Consider the following 22,240-nt stretch of genomic DNA (forward strand, 5'->3'; position numbering starts at 1 on the left):
AATGAGATCTTCATTAGCCATCTTGATATATGCTAGAGATAACCTGTCAGGACTTATTGATTGACAGCTATCCACCCACCTATAATGACCTGATTACCAATCACCTATGACAGAATAGCTGAATCGGCACCACAGATTTCCTCAGCATTAGAGAAGGGCAATGTTTATGGTTGGGAAATTTACGTTAACAAATGTATTGCGCTTCCTTATTATGATAGCCAGGCTTGTAAAAGATTTTACTAGCGATTGGGCACGATGTTTGGGTTCAGGGTGGTAGAGGATTCCATCTGTTTTTTCAGAATTAGAGGAAGGCAATGTTTACGGTTGAGAAATTTGTGGTAACAAATAATGTATTGCACTTCCTCATGATAGCCAGGCTTGTAAAAGATTTTACTAGCGATTGGGCATGATGTTTGGGTTCAGGGGGTAGATGATTCCATCTGGTTTTATCGATTGCGGGATGGCTTTTACAGTTTAGTTTACTGAAGTGTGAATTCTGATAATGGATTCTACCAGTTTTTTTTAAAGGTTACTATATAAAACTGGGCCTAAAAGAGTGCATTTGTCTTACAAAAGGTATGCTCGAAAGAATCACTAGAGGTTTGAGAGATGGATGTTTATTTGGCGCAAAGTGCTTTTTGGATTAGGCCTCCAGTTTTGTGTGTCCGTGGGTGGATATCGATGAGTTATAGCCATCAGCACAGGAAGTTGTCAGGCTTAGGACTTTCCCATGACATCGTTACGGGCGGTGTTTGAGCGGTGTTGTATGACTGTGTAGGGAGGTATAAGGTGGTGAGTCGCTGCAGGGATTGCACATGGTTGATACCTGTTCCGACCGATGTTTCTTAACCACAGTGAGAACGTTTCTTAATCACAGAACGTTTCTTGATTACCGAACGTTTTTTAATTACAGAACAACAGCGTCAGGACATGCACCTGGCAACCATGATGCAGTACGCCCCTGGAGACAAGTGTCAGGTCAGTTTAACCTTGAACATGCCAAGGTAGCCGTTTGGCACGAAATTTGTATTCATTTGGTTACTGGGTTAGGCAGCAGGGAGAAGGCTAAGAGAGAATGGGGGGGAGCAGTCTATCGTTAGAATTGCCTTACTTATAAATCTGTTCAATGTCATTTTGCCAATACGGATCATAATGCCATAGTTCAGTTAACGACGTACCTTCAATAATAATGATACGCTGAAGATGAATGTCCCTTAATATCATGGATTGTTCATAATCTATTGATAAATGCTCCAAGCTCTTCACCTTTCTTTCTGCTTGCTCAAATGATTCAATACAGCAAGACAGTCACCCCTATAGATAGATTCAATTACGTTCTAAGACTAGTACATGTAGGAGGAGAGAAACCTTCTACAATGTACATGTTTATTGTATACAAATATGTCAAAGAATGTTGAGACCTTAGAACCTGTTGTGTAAACAATGCATTAAACTCAACATGTTGATTTATTCAATATACTTGTACGTAGGTTAATTCATTTGTATCCACATGTTTGTACATGTATGTATAGTACTGTTGTAGAAGACCTAGTTTACGAAAATCAATGTACATTTCACAGCACGATAGAGATTTCTTCCATGAGCGCAGTTCTTACACTTTGAGATGTCATTGACAAAACAGATCTTTTATCTCAGTCCTATAATCATTGCTTCCTTAAGATTAGAATGTTCCACTGTCAGTGAGTCTGAGTGACTAAAGTGTACCTTGTCTTACCCTGTGTGTTTTAATTTCCCCCCTCAAAAGGTTCGACTTGAAGGAAACGTAAAGTACTACATGGCACATGTGCAGGAGGTGCAGGCTGAGAGCGGGCCTGTTACTGTCTTCATCGAGGAGCTTGGGGAGAAGTGAGGACCTTTTGATTTCATTACGAACCTCGTTAATCTGTCAATCAATTTCCAATTTGTGCCTGTCACTGCTTGACCTATATTAGTTCACAGTGTCTGTCTTCTTTGGTTTTGGAATAATCAGAGACCTCATGACCGGACAGTGGGAGATTATGTTGTCAATACGTATCATTACTGTAAAATGCATTACTTTCTCGTGGTTTTGATTTGCGGTAGGAGGGAAAAGAAGCTTTCTGCTGTGTTGTAAACTTGAGGTTGAAACAATTTGATCTGTTGTACATACAAGGGAGACGTGTTTGAGACAGAGCGACCATCGTAAAAAAAAGAAAGAAAAAAAAGAAAACCACCTTGTAAGTTTTGAAACAAGCGTTAACTGTAATTTCCAACACGAAAATTGAACTTATCCAAATTTTCGACTGTGCGACACCAGTCTTTGTCAAGGAGTGAGCAATCCACTGCTGGGATGACGTAAGTTAAGACCTAATATATGATAATGGTAGAACTTATGGCCTCTAGTAGGATGTTTAGTTGGATGTTTAAATCAACCACCTTTACAAATGTTATCAAGTACATGTAATGAATGTGTTGTTTTTCCAGGCATACCGTCCCAGTGAAGAATCTAAAGCCCATTACCCAGGTGCCTCCTGGTGAGTGAAAAGAATCCTCCTCCTCTTGTTCTGAAAATATCAATAGACTGTGATTTAGTCTGGCTAGAAGAGTGGTGGTCATTAACTGCATAGTCATGACATTTAGCAAATGCACATAAACAGCTGATTATAGTTTACATGAAAAAGTGTCATTTTTTCGATTTAAGTGCCAGTAAAATAAAATCTCTATCACTCGCGTCGAAATTAGGTCTTGTCTGAAAACATCTACATGGTATATAGTATGCTGATCTTTAAATCAATTGTCTACTGTGTGCTCTTTTGTGGGACAAATTAGCAACAGGTCTTGACATCACAGAAATTCTACTACTGTAACTGTCCTAGCCAAACTTTGTCTAGCTAATGGGAAAGTCCTTTCTATATATGACATCACGGCCCAACTCCAATTTGTCCCACCAAAGAGCACACAGTGGACAATTCATTTAAAGACTACTAACACCCTCCACTTTAAGTTTGGAATTCCACTTTTCCCATTTTGACAAGTGCTTATATTTTCAATATAAAAGCATTTAAGTGAAAAATGTTTACATATAGTTGATGAGTATGATGTACAGTTATGATTGATAACAATAACTTTCATGAATATTCATTTTGAAAATTTTCTTCCTGCAGGAATTCCTGCAGAATCTGCAGGAATTCCTGCAGGAAGAATTTGTCCAGCAGGAATTTCTGCAGGAAGATATTTTTCCTGCAGGAATCTCTGCAGGAGTCCCTGCAGGAAGAAGTTAAATTCCTGCAGGAAAACATCTTTCCTGCAGGCATTCCTGCAGGAAGTACCTTATACATGCATGTTATATCTATATATAGCTAGTTATTACAAATGTAGCAATGTCTGTAGGATATGAGTCCTTTATATTTTGCATTAAGTTATGCTACGTCCATGGTTTCTCAGACCAATTCTTTTGAAAGAATCTTGTTTTAGAAAATTGTTTGTTTCTGTATATGGTTCATCAAGGACATTATTTAGAAGATATAATGTCCTTGGTTTCATCAACAGACGCTCAAGGGTCACTGTGCCTTTTTTGTTTATTATTCACTTTGTACATACTCACAACATCTCTCAACATCATATGATCATATATACATGACTTTTATGTCGTGAATCTTGCATGCATGCATGTACTGTAACAGGAGTTTTCAAAACAACATCCTTAAAAACCCTGGCATATGTGTTGAATCATAATAATCATTGCATAATCATTGCTTCTGGCTACCACGATCCATAGCTCAAAAGACTAGATAATATCATAATACATTTGAGTTGAAATATGATAGAATGCCAAACATATGAGATGTTATGACTCATATGAATAGAAAGTTTTCTTCCTGAGAATATATCCTCTCCAGGTTCAAAATCCTACCATATACATGTTGACCTAAATTATAAACAAGGAGTATCCATTCCTCCTCTTGATGGAAATATTTAGTAATTATTCGCTCCTTTCATATGCGGGGTCAGCCATTGTCCTACAAATGCTGTCCAATTATCAAGTCCTTGGTTGAACAGAACACACATTTTCGTATTGTCAAGGGGCTGCTGAGCTAGCCTGAGTGTCATCCTGTTTCAGTTAGGCCTGGAACTGAAACAGGATGACACTCTGGCTACTGCTGAGCATGATCTTGCATGGTAGTTTGTGTGCCTTGACTGGGATCTGGGGTCCAAGCAGTGGTTTGGTTAGGGGGCTAGGGGTGGCCCGCCCTTCACAAAAAGGGGAAAACCACGGTCAGTTTTAACACATATACCCTCCTTGGTCAGTAGTAGTGGCCGACATTTTTTCCCCCTCTTACCCCCTTGTCTATTATTGTCTCAAACATGAACTTAAAATCCCAGTGAACACTCCAATTTTCTCCCCACCGTGAAATTAAAACCACATAAACTTAAATGCATTCACAGTACTCCATGCACTATTAATTGTTGTGTAGTTGATGGAAGGATATTTTACTCCTTATTTGAAAATGGAATTTACTTTTCATGTTCAGCCACACCTTCGTGTCTTATCTGTCGTCTCCACAAAGTAAAGTCCTGAAGAGACTGGCTATTTTGTACTTTTTAAAGTCAAGCGTAGAGTTGGTAGACCCCATGCGTACACCAGGGGCTGACAAGTCAGACTGACCAGTGATTTTTGGGGCGCTTCAGCACTAGTAGTGTTTGCTGACTGCAAAAGCGCCCAGTACTAAGCAAAGTCAAATTAATTTATGAGCGTGAACACTCCAAGCCAGATTTAGATGACACCAGTCAGGCCACTGCTTGTTCCAAGCTGCCCCTTGAGGTGGTTTTAAACTATTCATTATACTGTTATGAGGTGTATTGAAGCCTTTACTGTGTCTTCAGAATTGTTTTTCATTTTCTATACCAATGGGCCAGACCCTATATAGATCAGCTCCATTCCATCAAGAATATTCGGAAGGGATGTGAAATTGGGGTCTCACGAACGAGGATCTGGAGGTGCCTTGAGCACATTAAAGGGAACTACAACAGCCTCATTACTGGTTGGTACAGTACAAGGAGGTTTAAAATCAATTGAACCCCGTGTACATACTCACAACATCTGCCGGTCCCCTTTAAAACCGGGCAGCACACACACACACCTCCTGACTGCATTGATGACAGCCAAGGAGATTCTATCTTCCAGGTGCCTGATAATGTAATTCAGGGCAATTCACACCTTGACATGAATCAAGGCGTTCAAAGCCAGTGACTACAGGCATCCCTGAAACTGAAAGGAGATCTCTCCTCACTCCTGTGTGTCTCCTACCCTCTACCAGCTCCATGCGATTGCTGGGAAAATAGTAGAAATAGGCCAAATAGTCAGTGAATAGTATGCCAGGGGTAGTTCGCTATGCAGTGAAGCTCAATAGGCTAGACCTAGCTTCACTGTAGTGTATAGCGGACTACCCCTGGTATACTGTTCACTCTATTTGGCCAATTTCTACTATTTTCCCAGCGATCGCGCAGAGACTGGTAGAGGCTAATCTCTCCTAGGAATGGAACCTCCTTTGTTATTATTTTTTATCTAGCATCCTTCACAGACTTCTAAGAGTGCAAGCGTTTACATTTTGAGCGCTGATTTGCGATTTTCAACATAGGCCTCAACACTTCAGAGTTCTCACGAAATATTGGATTTATCCAAGTTTATTCAAATAAATAGAATACAACTTCCTTGGTTTACCCAATATGAATACAGATAAGTATCCCCATGGATCACCCCGACCAATCGAATCACGTGAATCGCATTGAAACTCAGATCCGTATCAGCCATTTCCCGACAAATCGCTTTCTAACTTGCGTTAACGACTACATCTGACCAAACGAACTCGCCAGTGAGATGGTGGAAGGTGTTCCAAAAGACGCTTTCAGATTGACATTTTGGCACTTTGGAAGTAATTGAATCCGTCCGCGATTTAACGTTTAGAGAAAAGTAGAAACTAGAAGTTAAATCGCGGGCGGATTTAATTACTTCCAAAGTGCCAAAATTGTAAACAAATAAATAGAATACAACTTCCTTGGTTTACCCATTTTAGGTTTACCCAATATGAATACAGATAAGTATCCCCATGGATATCTAGACCTCCTTGGCATCCCAGAAGTGAATTTTCAGGTTTCTGCACTTAAATATAGACCTGCTCAGCTTACACATTGACTGATACCAAAGACAAAGAGGCTAAAAAACATTGACCTCAAGTTTCTATATACAACTATAATCGGAGATTATGATAGCCCCGACCTGTTAAAAGTATCTTAAAGTAAACTTAAGGCCTTGACTTGACTTTACTAGACTTGTCCTTTCAGCTGATACCTTAGGTCGGGGCTATCATATTCTCCAGGCAGATGTGGGGAAGAACTTTCAAATTGTTAATATAAAGTATTCTGATCAGCCGGGATTTCATTGGACCATGAGTCCTCCCTAGTCTGTTCTCCAAGTAAAGGTTTTGTCGGTGGGCTATAGTGGCGGCCGCGATTTTGTGAAATTAGGGAGATGTAAAAAATTGCGGCCACCCCTAACCTCTGCATGGGCTTTTATTTTACAACAGCCCCAAGCCGAAAGCACACAAAAAGCCAAGACCATGCATGCTCAGCCAGCAGCCCAACCAAGGACTTGATAATTGGCCGGACAATAGCTGACCTAGTTTGACCCGCATATGAAAGGAACGAATAATTACTGAAAAAGGAGAATACTCATTGAAAAAGGAGAATACCCCTTGTAATTGGAAATATTCTCTGGAACAAACTTTTGCCAGATGTTTTAATTCATCTTCATGTGTTTGGTATTCTATCAAATTTCAACTCTATGTCATCATATGACAATTGCTGGCTCACTGTGATGAGGTAGATTTAATTTTGTAAAGGGATGACAAAAAAAGACTTTGTTAGAGACCATCAACCCTTATATAGGCTATTGGTCAGATTTGGGTATTTTCAAAACTTCAATCATGCATGCCTTGATGCAAGGTGCTTGATGCAAGGTCAGGTACTTTTAAACTCTGCTTGATAGAAGTGTATTTAAAAAATGCAATATTTGTATCATAGATATATTGAAGGAGGTTAGAATAGGTTAAAATCCTAATTTAACCTCGTTGATATATTCTTGGTTGTTGAATATTCAGGCATGCATGCTCACACTCTATTTTCAAATTGGCTGGTGCCTGGTGGACAAAAACAAAAGCTGACAAAACAAAAGGCCAATATTAAAGCCAAAACATTAGCCAAAAACAATGGATGCATGCATAATACTTTACCACTAATGTGTGAAATCGGCTGTTGTAGGTGTGATATAGTACAAGAGGGGCCCAAATCTATTGAGGACAAGTGTCTAGCATGTGATGGGCAAATATAACACACTTTAAGTGTAACTTTGAAGTAATTTTTCAATCTATCAGGGTTATTTTGTCGCACTTTTGTGCTTTTGCATTTCAATACCTGAGTCTAGTGACCTGCTAGTCACTTAAACAGGCCTGGGGTAGCCTCGAAAGAAGTAAATCTTAAAGTACTTGGTAAAGTACTCTTTGCTATAAAAGAGGTAAAGATAAGAAAGGGTTGCTGAAACAACTATCCCAAGGGTACTGCAATATTACAATATTTACTAGTAGCAGGTTATTAGGTCATTAACTAGAAGTAGGTTAGGTCAGTCAGTTCAAAACCTTAAGGATTGTGCTCTGAGAGGGACATGTGAGATTGTAAACTACTTATCACCTGATGAAACTATCTTTTATCTTTTCTGATGACCTGAATTACATATCAGTGCATGCATTGTGGCTGCTGGCTAACATCTGAATACATTGAACATGGAGATCATAGTCTCTTTAAAGATGGGCGAGAAAAGGGAGGGGAGGTGATTATCACACCCAGGTGATAAAAATAGTAATTAACCTTCTTGTCGCAGTATAACATCCTATGACCATTACGTGCCATCCTTACACATTCTGACCCCTGGCTCTATCTTCAACAAAATCAATAACAATCAATAATCAATAATCAACCTTCTTCCCTCAGTTTAAATAGACCTTGATGACATAAGCGGTTTAATGATTTAACTGAATTGTGTAATAAGGAAAGCCACAATCAGCAATTGTAAGCCATTATAGATCTTGGTAGCCAGAAGTTGATGATCATGCAATGATTAACGACTATTGTAATTCAATGCAGGAAAACGTGAGTTAAAAAGTAGGTGTTTTTAAAGATGTCTTCTTTAAAAACAATTGTAACAGTTAGAGTACATGCATGCAAGCTTCACAAAACAAAGTTGAATAAATAGACAATTGTGTATCATAAAATATATCATGGAAAACAATTGATTGATCAAAAGGTACCTTCATTGCAATTTTCATTGTTGTGGCCGCCATTGTTCTGGCCCAACAGTTGTAAAACAAAACTGCACAATATGACTCATATTCTACTGACATTGCTGTAGATATAAGGCAATTTCTGCAGGAATTCCTGCAGGAAAGATGTTTTCCTGCAGGAATTTAACTTCTTCCTGCAGGGACTCCTGCAGGGATTCCTGCAGGAAAAATATCTTCCTGCAGAAATTCCTGCTGGACAAATTCTTCCTGCAGGAATTCCTGCAGATTCTGCAGGAATTCCTGCAGGAAGAAAATTTTCAAAATGAATATTCATACAAGTTATTGTTATCAATCATAACTGTACATCATACTCATCAACTATATGTAAACATTTTTGAATTAAATGCCTTTATATTGAAAATATAAGCACTTGTCAAAATGGGAAAAGTGGAATTCCAAACTTAAAGTGGAGGGTGTTTACTGTAAATGCAGAAATGTTTGCGGTTTTCTTTACTGCAACTTAAAACCACTGCAAAAAGCTGTTCCATTTTGTGACAGTAGCGCTACCATTGTTTTAAATGTGAACTCAGAACCACCGCGAACACTCAATTTTCTCCTTACCGTGAAATTAAATCCCCGTGAACATTTCTGCATTTACAGTCTAGTAGTTTACTGTAGAATGGTGCTTTTGGAAAAGACCAAATTGAATATCTCACGTGAATGATAGAGGAAATGTCATTTTACTGGCACTGATGAAATACAAAATTCATATGAAGGTCTACTGGATACATGTAGAACTATATGTAGGTGACTGTGTAAATAACACTGGTCACTTTAAATTTGGAAAAACACCAGCAATTTGGAAAATCAAGCAATGTAAATTGTAAACCCTTAAGTGTGGTATCAACTCAAAGGTCTCCTCATTAGACACTATTCATGTGAAAATCAATAATCAGTTATGCTCACAACTCCAGATATTATTGATTAAAAATGCTTGTAGCCTGTAAGGCTGACATCTTGGACTACCAGTCTGCCAGCCTGGCCTGTACGGCCAGATGGTGTGAGTGCTAGGCTGAAATCCCAGGACAGGGAGTCTGACCTCGTTAGCCTAGACAGCCATGCCGGCCTAAAACAACACAGCCTGGTAGGCGCAGTCTGGACCAGTAGGCTAGGGAATAGGGAGTGCTGGCGTGTAACCTGCAATTTTCCATCATTCCTCTAGGGCTAGCTGAAAGTCTGGACTACCAGTCTTAAGTTTAGGCTTAGACGGCCAGAATCTTAACCACTGGGCTGAGCCTTCAGTCACACATAGGAATATATAAAATGTCTGTGTGCTTATACCAGATTGCAGTAAAAGTAATATTGTTTCAAATTAGTGACCTGTTTAAAGTTATGCTTATGCAATTTCTGCATGATTCTTCTAAATGTGCATTCTGCTTGCAACTTGGCAAAGCTTTTACAAGGCAATATTTGTGAACCTTTACAAGATTCAAACAAGTGAGCATACAAACTTATTTTGAGGTGGAGAGATACAAACCCATGTATCACTTATGTCAATTTAATGTACTGGATCGGGTGTGTTCAGTGCCCATGAGGATGATTTGGTACAGTGCCCACCCATGGCAGTCCCCCCAACCCCAAAATGTGCTTTTCTCACCAACCAGTTCACCAGGAGGTGCACTGCTCCAAGAGTGACAGGTAAAAATGCACCTTTTCACAAGGGAAATCATGGATCATGCGAAGGCTGCAGGTCATCCCTGTGACTGTAACGTTACACATCAAACTGAGAAAACACAATTAGCTCCGCCAGTATCACATGTACAATGCGGGGAAAGTTTGAGCGGGCGAAAATCTTTCTGTTTTTGACAAAGACTGACATATTGATAAGGGCATGTGAACTGTTTTCCTGGCTTCTCAGGGACCCGAATATGGGGATGACACAAGATGTAACTTTATCCCTGAAAAAACATCTGCGTGAGTCAGAGTTGCAGGTTGACCTGTTGGTTACCCCTCACCAGGGAAGGGGAGAGGTCAGACCTCTTGGTAATTGTATAAACGTGTGAGGCTATATGATTACTTTACAGTTGGTTTATCAAAGGCTATAAGTATAAGGAATATAGATTTCTGTTTACTATTCAAGTATCTGAAGTGGGGAAATTACACATAACTGAAAAGCATGGTTTTACATGTTTGGCGTTGGATACACCCGATCCCTCGATCTCGGAAGTTAAGCAACGCGCGGTCCGGACAGTGCTTGGATGGGAGACCAACCAAGGACGTCCGGATTGCTGTAGCCTCACGAAGCTTTCCACGAAATCGTCTTCCGGGAGGGACGTAAAACGGGGGTCCCGTGCTCGAGGAGGTGCCTCGAACACGTTAAACAGCCTCATTACCCTACACATTGGGTACCTGCCTGTGGCACTGGCTGCAAATACACCTGATATTATACAAAGGACAATGTAACTGAAATAATAGTCTAATCTCCATGAGATGTAGATGTTGATTTCGCATCATGCTTTTGTAACTACTAGTTTTTGTCTGACATGATGCACCTACATGTAGGAGGGCCTGCATGCCCTTTTATGTTGAGCATAATCGGCTGTTTTAATTTTACGTAGAGCGTTGCCGACCACTCCAATTCAACTTAGAGCGTAATCGGTCTATTTTGCGTAGAGCGGTAATGGCCACTTTAATTCTACGTAATGCGTAGTAGCTACCCGGAATTTAGCGTAAAATGTTGTTGAAAGCGTTGTCAAACTTTTCCAACCTCGCTCTAAGTCACAAATGAGTGTCATGTCCGCAGTCTGTTTTGTTTTGCTATCCTCCCCTTGTACACAATGGAACAATCCACCAAACTCTGTCCCAAAATTTTATGCAATACCGGTAGCAAGGCACATACAAGGGAATGATCCCACAGTACACTGGACAGGAGATTGTCTTTCATTTCCAAGCAGATGTGGCAGTCGGGCTTGGTTTGAGAGAAGTTGGTGATGTTTTCACGGTACAAAGTGAGCACTTTTACAAATTATGACCGGTACCTGACTTGCGAGATGTATATCTGCTGCACTTTCAAGCCGTCTTGGAACATCTTGCATAGATGGCTATGCTATAGATAGAGATTCAAACCTCATGACCCTATCGGGCCTTACGAGACTTTCTTGGAGCAAACCTCCTTGCTTGGAGGGAACATAAGCCCACCATCCTGCTCTCCACTAAATGCGTTTTCTGCGCTGCCACATACGAGAATGACCATAGACCTTACGCCGTACGGTATACGGCCTTTTCTATCCTGCTAGATAGTAACGTTAATTACTTAACCTTTATCAAAAGAAATGCTCAAACTTCTCAGGTTCAGGCAGCAAGTCCGTAGGCCGCTGCAGCAACACACTCAGAGGTGACCGAAAATAATGATGAATGTATTTTCCCTTTTCAGCGCTGTTATCGACTGTGCCTTTGATTCTTACTTTGAAATCCTCAAAATGTTAGAACTGCCATTTCAGAGGGTTGAATTTTGAAAATTGGACCCCCTATAAATCTCACGCCTTTGGCGCTTGGTTGTCCCATAATCTACATAAAAGAACCAACAAAATCCTAGCTACAAGCATGGGTCAGCTTTGCGACATCATACACCGTTAATATCAATGTTAAACCACGCGACCTGCATCTGACCCTCAACAAAATGAATGGCAAAGTATAAAAATATGGACTCAATTCAATACTCATCTGTTTGTTTGATGATACAGTTGTTTTTAGAATTTTGACACTTTTGCTACTGTGCTGGGGGACCTTAGACTGATAATGGAGGCTTGATGCTTGGGCGACCCGCCCAAATGTTCCAGCATCAGTTATATAGCTATAGGGAGCTGGCCGTCATCAGTGGTATTTTATATGTTCAAGACTATGTTATTGTCACCTCCAAAACTGACACATTACCAACTTTTACACCATAGTTCAGCCGCTAGGAGTTTTTGAGTCTGCATAATGCGTTGGAAAGCTTCATAATTTAGCGTAGAGCGTAGGGAGGCTTTCTGAATTTAGCGTATTACGTAGCCGGCCCTCCGAATTTAGCGTAGAGCGTTATCTCAATGACTTCCAGTTATACATTGTAATGACATGAGAATGTTTTTATTCATTTTCTGGAAACTTGCCAAAAGCAGTCATTGGGGGCAAGAGTTTCTGTACCTCCTCACCATTTCTCCTGTCCATAACCTTTGAGTCCCTTTTTTACATTTACTCATTATTAAATCTTTCCGGAACTGGATGTAATAGAAAAGTGTTAAAAAAAAGCTCTGCACAAGCAAGGTGGCTGGCTAGCGAAGCTTCTCTAGTCAGCATCCACACTGTCTCAGACCTCCTCTCCCCTTCCCTGGTGAGGGGTCACCAACAGGTCAACCTGCAACTTGTTTTTTCACGGATAAAGTTACACTTTTCAGGCAGTTCCTTGCGTTTGGGCCTCTGTAGTACCAGTGAACTAGATTACAGTGCTAGCTTTTCATTAAAAAGTGCCAGATATGCAGCAACTAAAAAAAATGTCACCACCATGGTGGCTGATGTACATTGTATGTGATATGGCTGTATGACTGAGAGTGTGATGTGAATTGGCCAGGCTTTAGCATTAGTGGCTAAACCTGCCCAATTCACAATTCACGCGTGCGCTCTCAGTCATACAGCCACATTCTCAGCTCCCTTTGCACTTACTGTAAGTGCTGGTGTGATATCACAACTTTGATAATTTGTCACTTTTCATTTTCTATATCTTTATGCCTCCACTTTCTTGAGTACCATGTCTGAGATATTGTAAAGTTAAGTGAACAGAAAGGGCCCCTTTGTAGCTATACATACATGAATGAATGAATGAATGAATGAATGAATGAATGAATGAATGAATGAATGAATGAATGAATGCATGCATGCATGCATGCATGCATGCATGCATGCATTCATTCATTCATTCATTCATTCATTCATTCATTCATTCATTCACAATATATACTACCAGTTTTCTCTGGCTTATATGTCAGTGTTCTCACCAGGATTTTTTTACAGCATAGGTGTCAGGTACGGAGGGCCAAATTTGCATGGCGGCAAGTCACTTGCCAAGTGCCAAAGACATGATAACGCTTTGGCATCTTCCCGCACAAAATTTTCAAATTCAGAACTATATAAGACACTTCTTTAAATTGCACCACTCATATACGACACTATTTACTGCATTTTGAAGGATAAATTTTGTGACATTAAGTTTTCCCTCTGTTACATCCTCGTTCTAAAGCAAAATATGAACTTTTTTTAAGAAGGTTCTTCCCAGAACGAAACACCCCTATATATATGCTCATTGAAACAAAGCATCGGGGTCCAGATCACAGCATTGGGGGATCAGATCAGATCACAGCATGGCATGCTGAAAAGACCTGGGGAGAACACTGTACAGGATATTCTAACTCCCAGCTGGGCAGCTCTAGGCCTGACTGTAGTGGAGGTCGTCACACCAGATTAACCCTGTGTTCATGACTCATACCTACAGTCAACCACTATCTCAAACCATACACCCATCTGCATGGGTGAGAGGAAAGAAGTTCAATTTAAACTCAATGAAAAAATTTTGCTGGCGGCTTGTAAGGGATGTAACATTTGTTACTAACATAAGAACATAGAAACCCACTGAGTTTGACTGTAACAATAACTAACATGGCTGATGAATCTGTATTTGGTGGGGTTCATTGTTCATGACTCTGTGCTTCTCTGTCTGTGTGGGCGCCCAAAGGGTTATTTTTTTAACTGATACTGTGAAAAGCAGTGGTAGCATGCATGTATATAGGGATTTCATTACATAAGGCTCTAAGAAACAGATTAGACATGTCTAGACATGCACATGTATGCCTTGCCAGAAGGATGGCAGGCGTAACTAAGTGATTTATCCAAGGACCAAGCTACACCAAGTCACCATGGAAGTCTTGCAATTTGTCTCTGAGAAGCACCATAACATGGACATGTACATGGCTTTTGGAGTGTTTGCAACCCAAATATCCAAGTCCATGAACTTGAATGCTCTTGTGTAGAATAGAACTACTGACCTAAAATGATAATTAACTGGTTGACCTTTAGCAAGTTGAAGACATAATCATGAAGAGGTATTCATAGCTTATAATCTATTGAAGAACTGCCTGAGGACATTATAAATATTCTTGATCTTCTTCCTTTTACAGTATTAGTATTACTGTCTGTTTCCCCCCTTGGAGGGGGCCAACACTTACTTCCCTTTGACCCTCCCTCTGAGGTAAATTGAACCATCTGGGCCAATGCCCTATTACAAACTCATCTGTCATGCCTGTAATCTTAAAACAAACAAAGACTGCCTGTGATCCCCAGGACACCAGCTACTGGTCACAGCACTGCTTGGGTGGCTGGCCTTTCAGTGTATGAAACACCTCCCTGATGTAACAAATTGAATGTACAACATGTACATGTTACATCAAAGTTTATTAGCTATAAAGCCCAGTTTCATAAATGTATTATCAACCACAATCCTCACATTATGTGCACTAACTGTAACCTGAAACAAAAGTTCATTTGGCAATAGTTTCATTTATAGAATTTACAATCCTTACACATTTGGGAAAGGAACCCTTATTTAAAGAAAGTCTTATTTGATAAATTTCATCTCAAGACAGCTGGGTTGCACCCTCTTAATTGGCATAATTTGAACCTCCTGGGATTCATCACTACATTTTTAGTTAGAAATAGCAAAAAATCCACAAATCATTTTTGAGTACACAAATAGTGTATGCCCAAAATGTGAATGAAGTCAAATGGCCATGGGTAAAGTAAGCCACAAGCACATGTACCTTGTACCAAATGTCAGGTCATTTGGTTAGAATATTATGGGCACAGGAGCAAAAAATGTACATATTTTGTCTGAAAATAGCAAAAAAAGTCAAGTAATGTTTGCCAAAGGTGCAAGAGAAGATCTTTCGGTATATGTCCAAGGCACCCCATACCAGATTTCAGGTCATTTTGTTGTAATATTAGGGCACAAAAGCAAAAATGTATTTTTTGGTCTGAAAATAGCAGAAAAGACCTATTTTACACAATTCTTAAGTAGTGCATCCCAAAAGTGTGAGTACAGTTCTTTTGGCATATGCCTCAAGGCACCTCTTCATCAAATTTCAGGTCATTTGGTTGTAATATTAGGGCACAAAAGCCAAAAATGTACATATTTTGTCTGAAAATAGCAGAAAAGACCCATTTTACACAATTCTAAAGTGACGTATGCCACAAATGTGAGCACAGTTCTTTTGGCATATGTGTAAGGCTCCTCTATACCAGATTTCATGTCATTTGGTTGTGATATTGGGGCACAGGGGCCAAAAATGTACATATTTTGTCTGAAAATAGCAGCAAAGACCCATTTTACACAATTCTAAAGTGATGTATGCCACAAATGTGAGCACGGTTCTTTTGACATATGTGTAAGGCTCCTCTATACCAGATTTCATGTCATTTGGTTGTGACATTAGGGCACAGGGGCCAAGAATGTACATATTTTGCCAGAAAATAGCAGAAAAGACCCATTTTACAAAATTCTAAAGTGGTTTATGCCAAAAGTGTGAGTACAGTTCTCTTGGCGTAATTGCCTAAGGCTCCTCTATACCAGATATCATGTCATTTGGTTGTGATATTAGGGCACAAAAGCCAAGAATGTACATATTTTGTCTGAAAATAGCAGCAAAGACCCATTTTACACAATTCTAAAGTGATGTATGCCACAAATGTGAGCACGGTTCTTTTGACATATGTGTAAGGCTCCTCTATACCAGATTTCATGTCATTTGGTTGTGACATTAGGGCACAGGGGCCAAGAATGTACATATTTTGCCAGAAAATAGCAGAAAAGACCCATTTTACAAAATTCTAAAGTGGTTTATGCCAAAAGTGTGAGTACAGTTCTCTTGGCGTAATTGCCTAAGGCTCCTCTATACCAGATATCATGTCATTTGGTTGTGATATTAGGGCACAAAAGCCAAGAATGTACATATTTTGTCTGAAAATAGCAGAAAAGACTCATTTTACATACTTCTTAAGTAGTTTGTCAAAAGTGTAAGTAAAATTCTCCCTCTATACCAATTTTCAGGTCATTTGGGTTTAATACCAGGGCTCCAGAGCCCAAAATATACATTGTCTAAAATGGCTTAATTCAAGGGATTCCTACAGTCTAGCATGGACTTGTTCCACAGAAGTGCCCCCTATCAGACTAGTAGGCCAACATAGTTCAGACTACCAGTCTGACTTAGTTGGACTATGGTCAGAAGCAATGGACTACCAGTCTGTTCCACTCAGACTAGTAGGCTCGACAACTTTCAAAGTCAAATATCTCGACATCCGTATGTGATATGACCAAAATAAAAATGCCATATTGTAGAGGAGAAAATGCCCTTTCCAATGAGCTATAAATCTTTGCTGTTCTTTAAGAAATGAAAATTCTAGAAATTTGGAATTTAGCCACAATTTGGAAAGTGACTTTCCAAATTTAAAGTGACCAGTGTTAAATGATGATTTAGTGTCTTCTGTGACAGTACCAACTGTGCCCATGCCTTGGACTGCAGTGCCGGCTAAGGGGTACAAGAACCTGAGCGGGTATTATCAGAAGGGTGCCATAGTGCCACAGGAGATAGGTGAGATAGGCTATAACATTGTAATGCTGTTATAAAGATATGGTAACTGTTCAGAAGATCAGAAGATATGCTTCTACAATATGCATACATCATGTATGTTATAATGCTTACTATCCTTGCCAAGAAGGTCATGTTTTGAAAACTGCATTTACTGTGTTACAATGACGTGTTTATGAATCTTAGAGTGATGTTTTTAATATTTTATGATATAATATGAATTCCCAGTGTGTCATAATTCACAAGTGTGTACCGCAGATTTTATGCAAAAGCCACTGACAATATGTTGATAAGATAGATAAATTTGTATTGATTTTATTATTGTGAACAGCATTACGAATGATTTCATTATGATGAATAATATGTTGTCCTCTAAGCTACATGTAGCCCCTTGCCCCACCCATCTTGCAATGAATAATAATTCCCTTCCATTCTAACCTAGAGCATGTCAGCATGTACATTTCGTATAAATAGATAACCTGTTTTACATGCACTATATTGATTTGTACATGTAGTAGATGTAGTGTTTCACAGCGCTGTAGTGACATCAAGTCATTTATAACAACTGCCGTAGTATTAGAACCTTTGAGCTTATACCACTAGAGTAGATAACCAAAAGGCTAGAATTATAATTTGCACCGTAAAAGTTGCCTTTACATGTTGTTGAATAGATTTAACTCCTATTCATATCTACACAAATTAAACACAACTAGACTTCGTGCTTGGTGACTCTTTTTCTTCTGTAACCCTTGCTTGATCACTGCACGAAATCAAATATTTAAGCATACCTTGAAGCATACGTAAAGATACCTTGTGAATAAACAATATCTTTACGTATGCTTTAAGGTATGCTTGAATATTGGACTTCGCGCAGTGGATGCTGATGCTATCTGTAGATGTTTGCGTAGTGTGTAGATAACCGTGCTTGGCTGTAACATGCATGCATGCCCCGCTGTAGCCACTAACCCTCCCAACACCCAGTGCGTTCTTCTCTCAGCAGCCTGTTTCTCTCCCCCCTGGCACCCCTTTGCAGAAGACCCTCGCAACAAGAGGAAGAACAGGAGGAAGGGAAGGGTAGGACGGAGCTCTTTGTCATTAATTTTGCTTTAATACAAGCCATGTTGATTGGATTATGATATGGATGACATCCTCTGAGAACCCCAAAACTGATGTGCGTGCGTGAAAAAAAATGTTGCCCTCATTTAGAAATTTAGCAGTGAGGAAAGTTGAAGAAACGACTGAAAACACAGAACAATTATATAGATTCCTCATTTTTGTTCATTCGCAATCTTGTTCTTTGACTTTGTAATTGACTCCTGGCATTCTACATCTCAGTAGCATCCGCTTTCCAATATTTACTTACAATTAACGGCATACATACAACTATATTTGCTCATTTTGCAGCTGCTTTGTACGAAAAACATTTTTGGGGGAAAGTGGACGGACAAAAAGTGATACACGGATATCAGCCATATGATCGAATCAACATGGCTTAGATCAATAATATTCTGCATCCAATCTCTTCTACCTGTGGTGTGATACAGTGTGAGCATAAAATCAATGCAGACATGATAACTGTTTGTCAGCCACATGTATCATCTTCTGTCAAATGTGGTGGAACTGGCCCCTGGGAATTTTCTTTCATTAAGATTTTTCACTGATATATTTATTATGTACACGTACACTCAGTTACATGTAAGTCAAGGCTGAGTAGTTTCTATGCATTCTTGGCAGTCGTTCTTTGCTTTACAAACTTTTATGTTGACTAGTACATGATGGTAAGTAAATCTTTTAAGGCGTATAATCATATAGAATACAACACCGCGGTCGCACAGGATCTGAGGGTGATGCGGAGTACAACATGTTGCATTTACTTGTGTCATACCCACTTGAGAAAACACGCATTTCATTGCAAAATGCGCCAGAAGTTGAGAAAAGTTGGTGTCCTTGAACAAAAAGTTGTAACAGCCGCAATTCTAAAGACCGGATCCACTATATGAATTTTCAATGCACTTGGCGCACTCGAAATGCATTCTAGATATTCTATGTACCCCAGTTCCGTGGTCTTGCTGAAGCACACCCTCAGGTTCTACCTCAAAAAGCCCAGCGTTCTGTTGGCTTGGAGTAGGTTGGCCCTTTTGATACTGCCTTGCCACCGATAGATCTGCTTGGAGATTAGGGAATGTTGGCTTGTTGATGAATGTAAAATTCTTACCCTTTTTTGTGTGTAGGAAAACGGCATCCCGCCGTTCATGGTGCAGCGTGTCCAGCCGTCCCTCCCGCCCCGGCTCCAACATGAGGGGCAGTACAGCCCCAAGTACCACCACCACCACGGCCGCGAGTACCAAGGTAGGGACTACCAGTCAAGGGACTACCAGTCAAGGGAGTACCAAGGAAGGGGGGACTACCAAGGAAGGGACAGAGACTACCAGCCCAGGGACAGAGATAGAGACAGGGAGTTTCAGAGGCCTCCACATGGGCAGAGATACAACGGACAGGCCAGGTAAGGTGGAAGACACAGAGAAACTCTTTTTGTAGCTTATTCCTCTCCCTTAAAAAATAGATTAAATTAATGGAGTCTGTACAACTCAAATCAAAGATATGGCAGTCTGTGCTCTAAAGATGTGTGGTTTGTGCAAATTAACGTTTGGCACACTGAAGTAGCCGTTTGGCTACCGATTCTCTATTGGTTACAGAATTAGGCAGCAGGGAGAAGGTTAAAAAAGAAAAGTTGCAAAGTAATTTTGGCAGGTGGTTTCCTTACACCGGGTTTTGTGCCTTGGCATGATTAATGGAGGCTTTGAAATCCTTGGTTTAGGGACAAAAGAGCTTTAATCCTGCCATAAGATGTCAGATTTTGGTCCAGCTGCTGAGACTTTACACCCTAATCCTACAAACATCTGGTATCATATCAGCTGTGGTCAGTGGTGAGATTAACCGAACACAAAGGCTATAGCTAGGGAAAATAATACTCAATCACAGTGTAATAGTCGTTCAAGTCACAAAAAGCAGTCACTGTCAGTTGTTCATTGCAATTGATGGACAGCTTTGTTGTTTAAGCATGTATGAGCTTTGCATGGGGCTCACTTTTTAGAAGTGTCCTTTTCTTGCTGTAGATTTCTTTCTGGGGAAAGCTGCAATCTATAAATCCTAACAGTTATGAGCCTCTGACAGATTCAATTTGCCCGGAGATTGATGCATTGCCCCAAGGAGACACTAAAACTTCAAAACAACTAAAAATAACGCTCCATAAAACCTCTTTACTGACTGACTCGAAGTGCAGGAGGGGCTACCTATTCCCATTCATTGTTTGTCAGGGATTCGTCTGAAGTTTTATCGCTCTATTTACTAGGCAGTTGCATGTGAGATCACACTCGGCCAGTGTCCCGACTTTCTCGTCAAGTTATCTCCGAGGTCCAGGAGTCAGTGATGACTTAATAAGATGGAACGTCTTTGTGCATTCCTTATCTCAGTTCTGGCCACACTTGATATTCTTGAGATGTTTGGGAGGGCGCAAAGTCACAGTGGATGTCTGGTAAGAAAAATGCCTTGAGGACAATGCCTTATGCAGAAGCATGCCCGTGTCCAATACGTCTAGCCTCGGGTATCCATCCTATTCTAGGTCTGTTTGCTCTTTTGATCACTTCCCTGCAGAATATTCTGGCACCTCTTAATAGAGAAACAAACTTACGGTAACGTCAGGTAAACTGACTCAGAATTAGTCCGGGATAGCCTTTTTGAAGCCGTGTATAGGGGCAGTGGGTTGTTATCCACTGTGTATTCATAGAGAAACAATTGGCATTTATTAAATAAGTATTCAACTAAAATGTACGCCAAATAGAACTTACTGAGTATGATTTTGGGAACGGTTAAACGTTTCAAGTATAAACGTTTCAACTGAAATGTAGACTAGAGTTCTGATAAGCTCCGAGTCATACGGCCCTCATAATGGTAAATAGTAACAGGGTTTGAACAGGCAAGTTTGATCCCCATTACACTGTCTGAGAAATATACGATTCCCGAAGTAACGCAGGACATTAGGACCAAACGTTTCACCTTTAGCACTCTGAAGTAGCCATTTGGCACCCCATTCTGTGTTGGTTACAGAGTTAGGCAGCAGGGAGAAGGTTAAATTGGGCTGAGGGCCAGACTATTTTGCATGAAAGCGATAGTTAGAGTGAACGGGATTTAGAATGGGATGGATTCTAGGCTAGTATCATCTATGGGTAGCCCTGAAAGCGTTGTGGTGCCTCCCCTGTCCAGTCCCCGGTACCAGCACTATGGCAGGGACTATCACAGCAGGGACTATCAGGGCAGGATGTACCACGGGTCCCCCCACGGCCACAGGTACAGCTCCCAGGGGAGGTATGGTCAGTCCTGCCAAGTCAACACCACTGCCACCAAAAAGATATGATGTTTGATATGCACTGCCTCCTGGAAAATGCACAAGAAAAGAGATAAATGCTTTTATCACCCTTTTCTAGTTATTCTCTTGAATTATAACATTTCCAATTTCTTATTACCACAAACCACATAAAAACATGAGACCTTCACACAAAGTTTCACCCCATAAGAATATGAATGGATTTTTGAAGAATGTGTTAGCTTTGCATTCTAGATTTTGCAGAAAGTGTTTGCTTTGTATTCTAGATATATTGTATGTCAAAGACAGGACTGGTGTCTTTGCTTGCATTGATTATAAATGGTTGCCAAGTGCAGTCAAACCTGGCTGGCCAACAACCTGGCACAGCCAAGGTCCACTTCACATTAAAACTGTTCCATCCGATTTTACATGCCTTGGTATTTACTAGTTATGGCCCTCTTGTCTGGAGCAACCTCTCACCAAACGTTTTTCCTCTGTCCCTTGAGTTGTTGTTGAGACCAAGTTTGACTGTATCAGGATATTAGGGAGCAAGTACTGTAAGTCTTGAAGCATTTGTGATGAGTTTCATTTCACAGTTTTAGCGATGACCACTCCACTGCAAATTCGTGGCACTGTGAATATGTCTCCCTTGTATCGCTACGTATACAGTTAAAACTGGACTACAGTATTGTTTTAACCACAAATTTCTAACACTGAGAAAACCTTTTCTCCCCTACTGCGAAATAAAACCAGTCCACGAAAGTAAGTGAATTTGCAGTGCTTTATCTAGATCTCACCATAGCTTACAGCATGTCTGCTGACATAGGACCTTAGGCCATGTTGATTTGATTGTATGGATGACATCCACGCATGCATCAATTTTCGTCCGTTTCCAA

At 40.2% G+C, this 22,240-nt stretch overlaps 1 protein-coding gene across 13 annotated transcripts in view; it reads left to right on the forward strand.

The window, feature by feature from the left end:
- Positions 1-22,240, forward strand: part of LOC136436390 (UDP-N-acetylglucosamine transferase subunit ALG13-like) — a 76,808-nt gene that overhangs the window by 42,278 nt on the left and 12,290 nt on the right. For 3 of the 13 annotated variants that reach the window (XM_066430336.1, XM_066430334.1, XM_066430346.1), the window contains exons 10-16: positions 914-978; positions 1,766-1,866; positions 2,464-2,513; positions 16,871-16,984; positions 17,979-18,055; positions 19,213-19,484; positions 21,245-21,346. In XM_066430336.1, coding sequence (XP_066286433.1) covers positions 914-978; positions 1,766-1,866; positions 2,464-2,513; positions 16,871-16,984; positions 17,979-18,055; positions 19,213-19,484; positions 21,245-21,346 — 781 coding nt within the window. The remainder of the gene's footprint in view (positions 1-913; positions 979-1,765; positions 1,867-2,463; positions 2,514-16,870; positions 16,985-17,978; positions 18,056-19,212; positions 19,485-21,244; positions 21,347-22,240) is intronic. The other 10 variants (XM_066430339.1, XM_066430335.1, XM_066430340.1 and 7 more) reach the window with 10 other exon arrangements.

The sequence above is a fragment of the Branchiostoma lanceolatum genome, chromosome 6 (assembly GCF_035083965.1).
Source record: "Branchiostoma lanceolatum isolate klBraLanc5 chromosome 6, klBraLanc5.hap2, whole genome shotgun sequence".
Taxonomy (NCBI): Eukaryota; Metazoa; Chordata; class Leptocardii; order Amphioxiformes; family Branchiostomatidae; genus Branchiostoma; species Branchiostoma lanceolatum.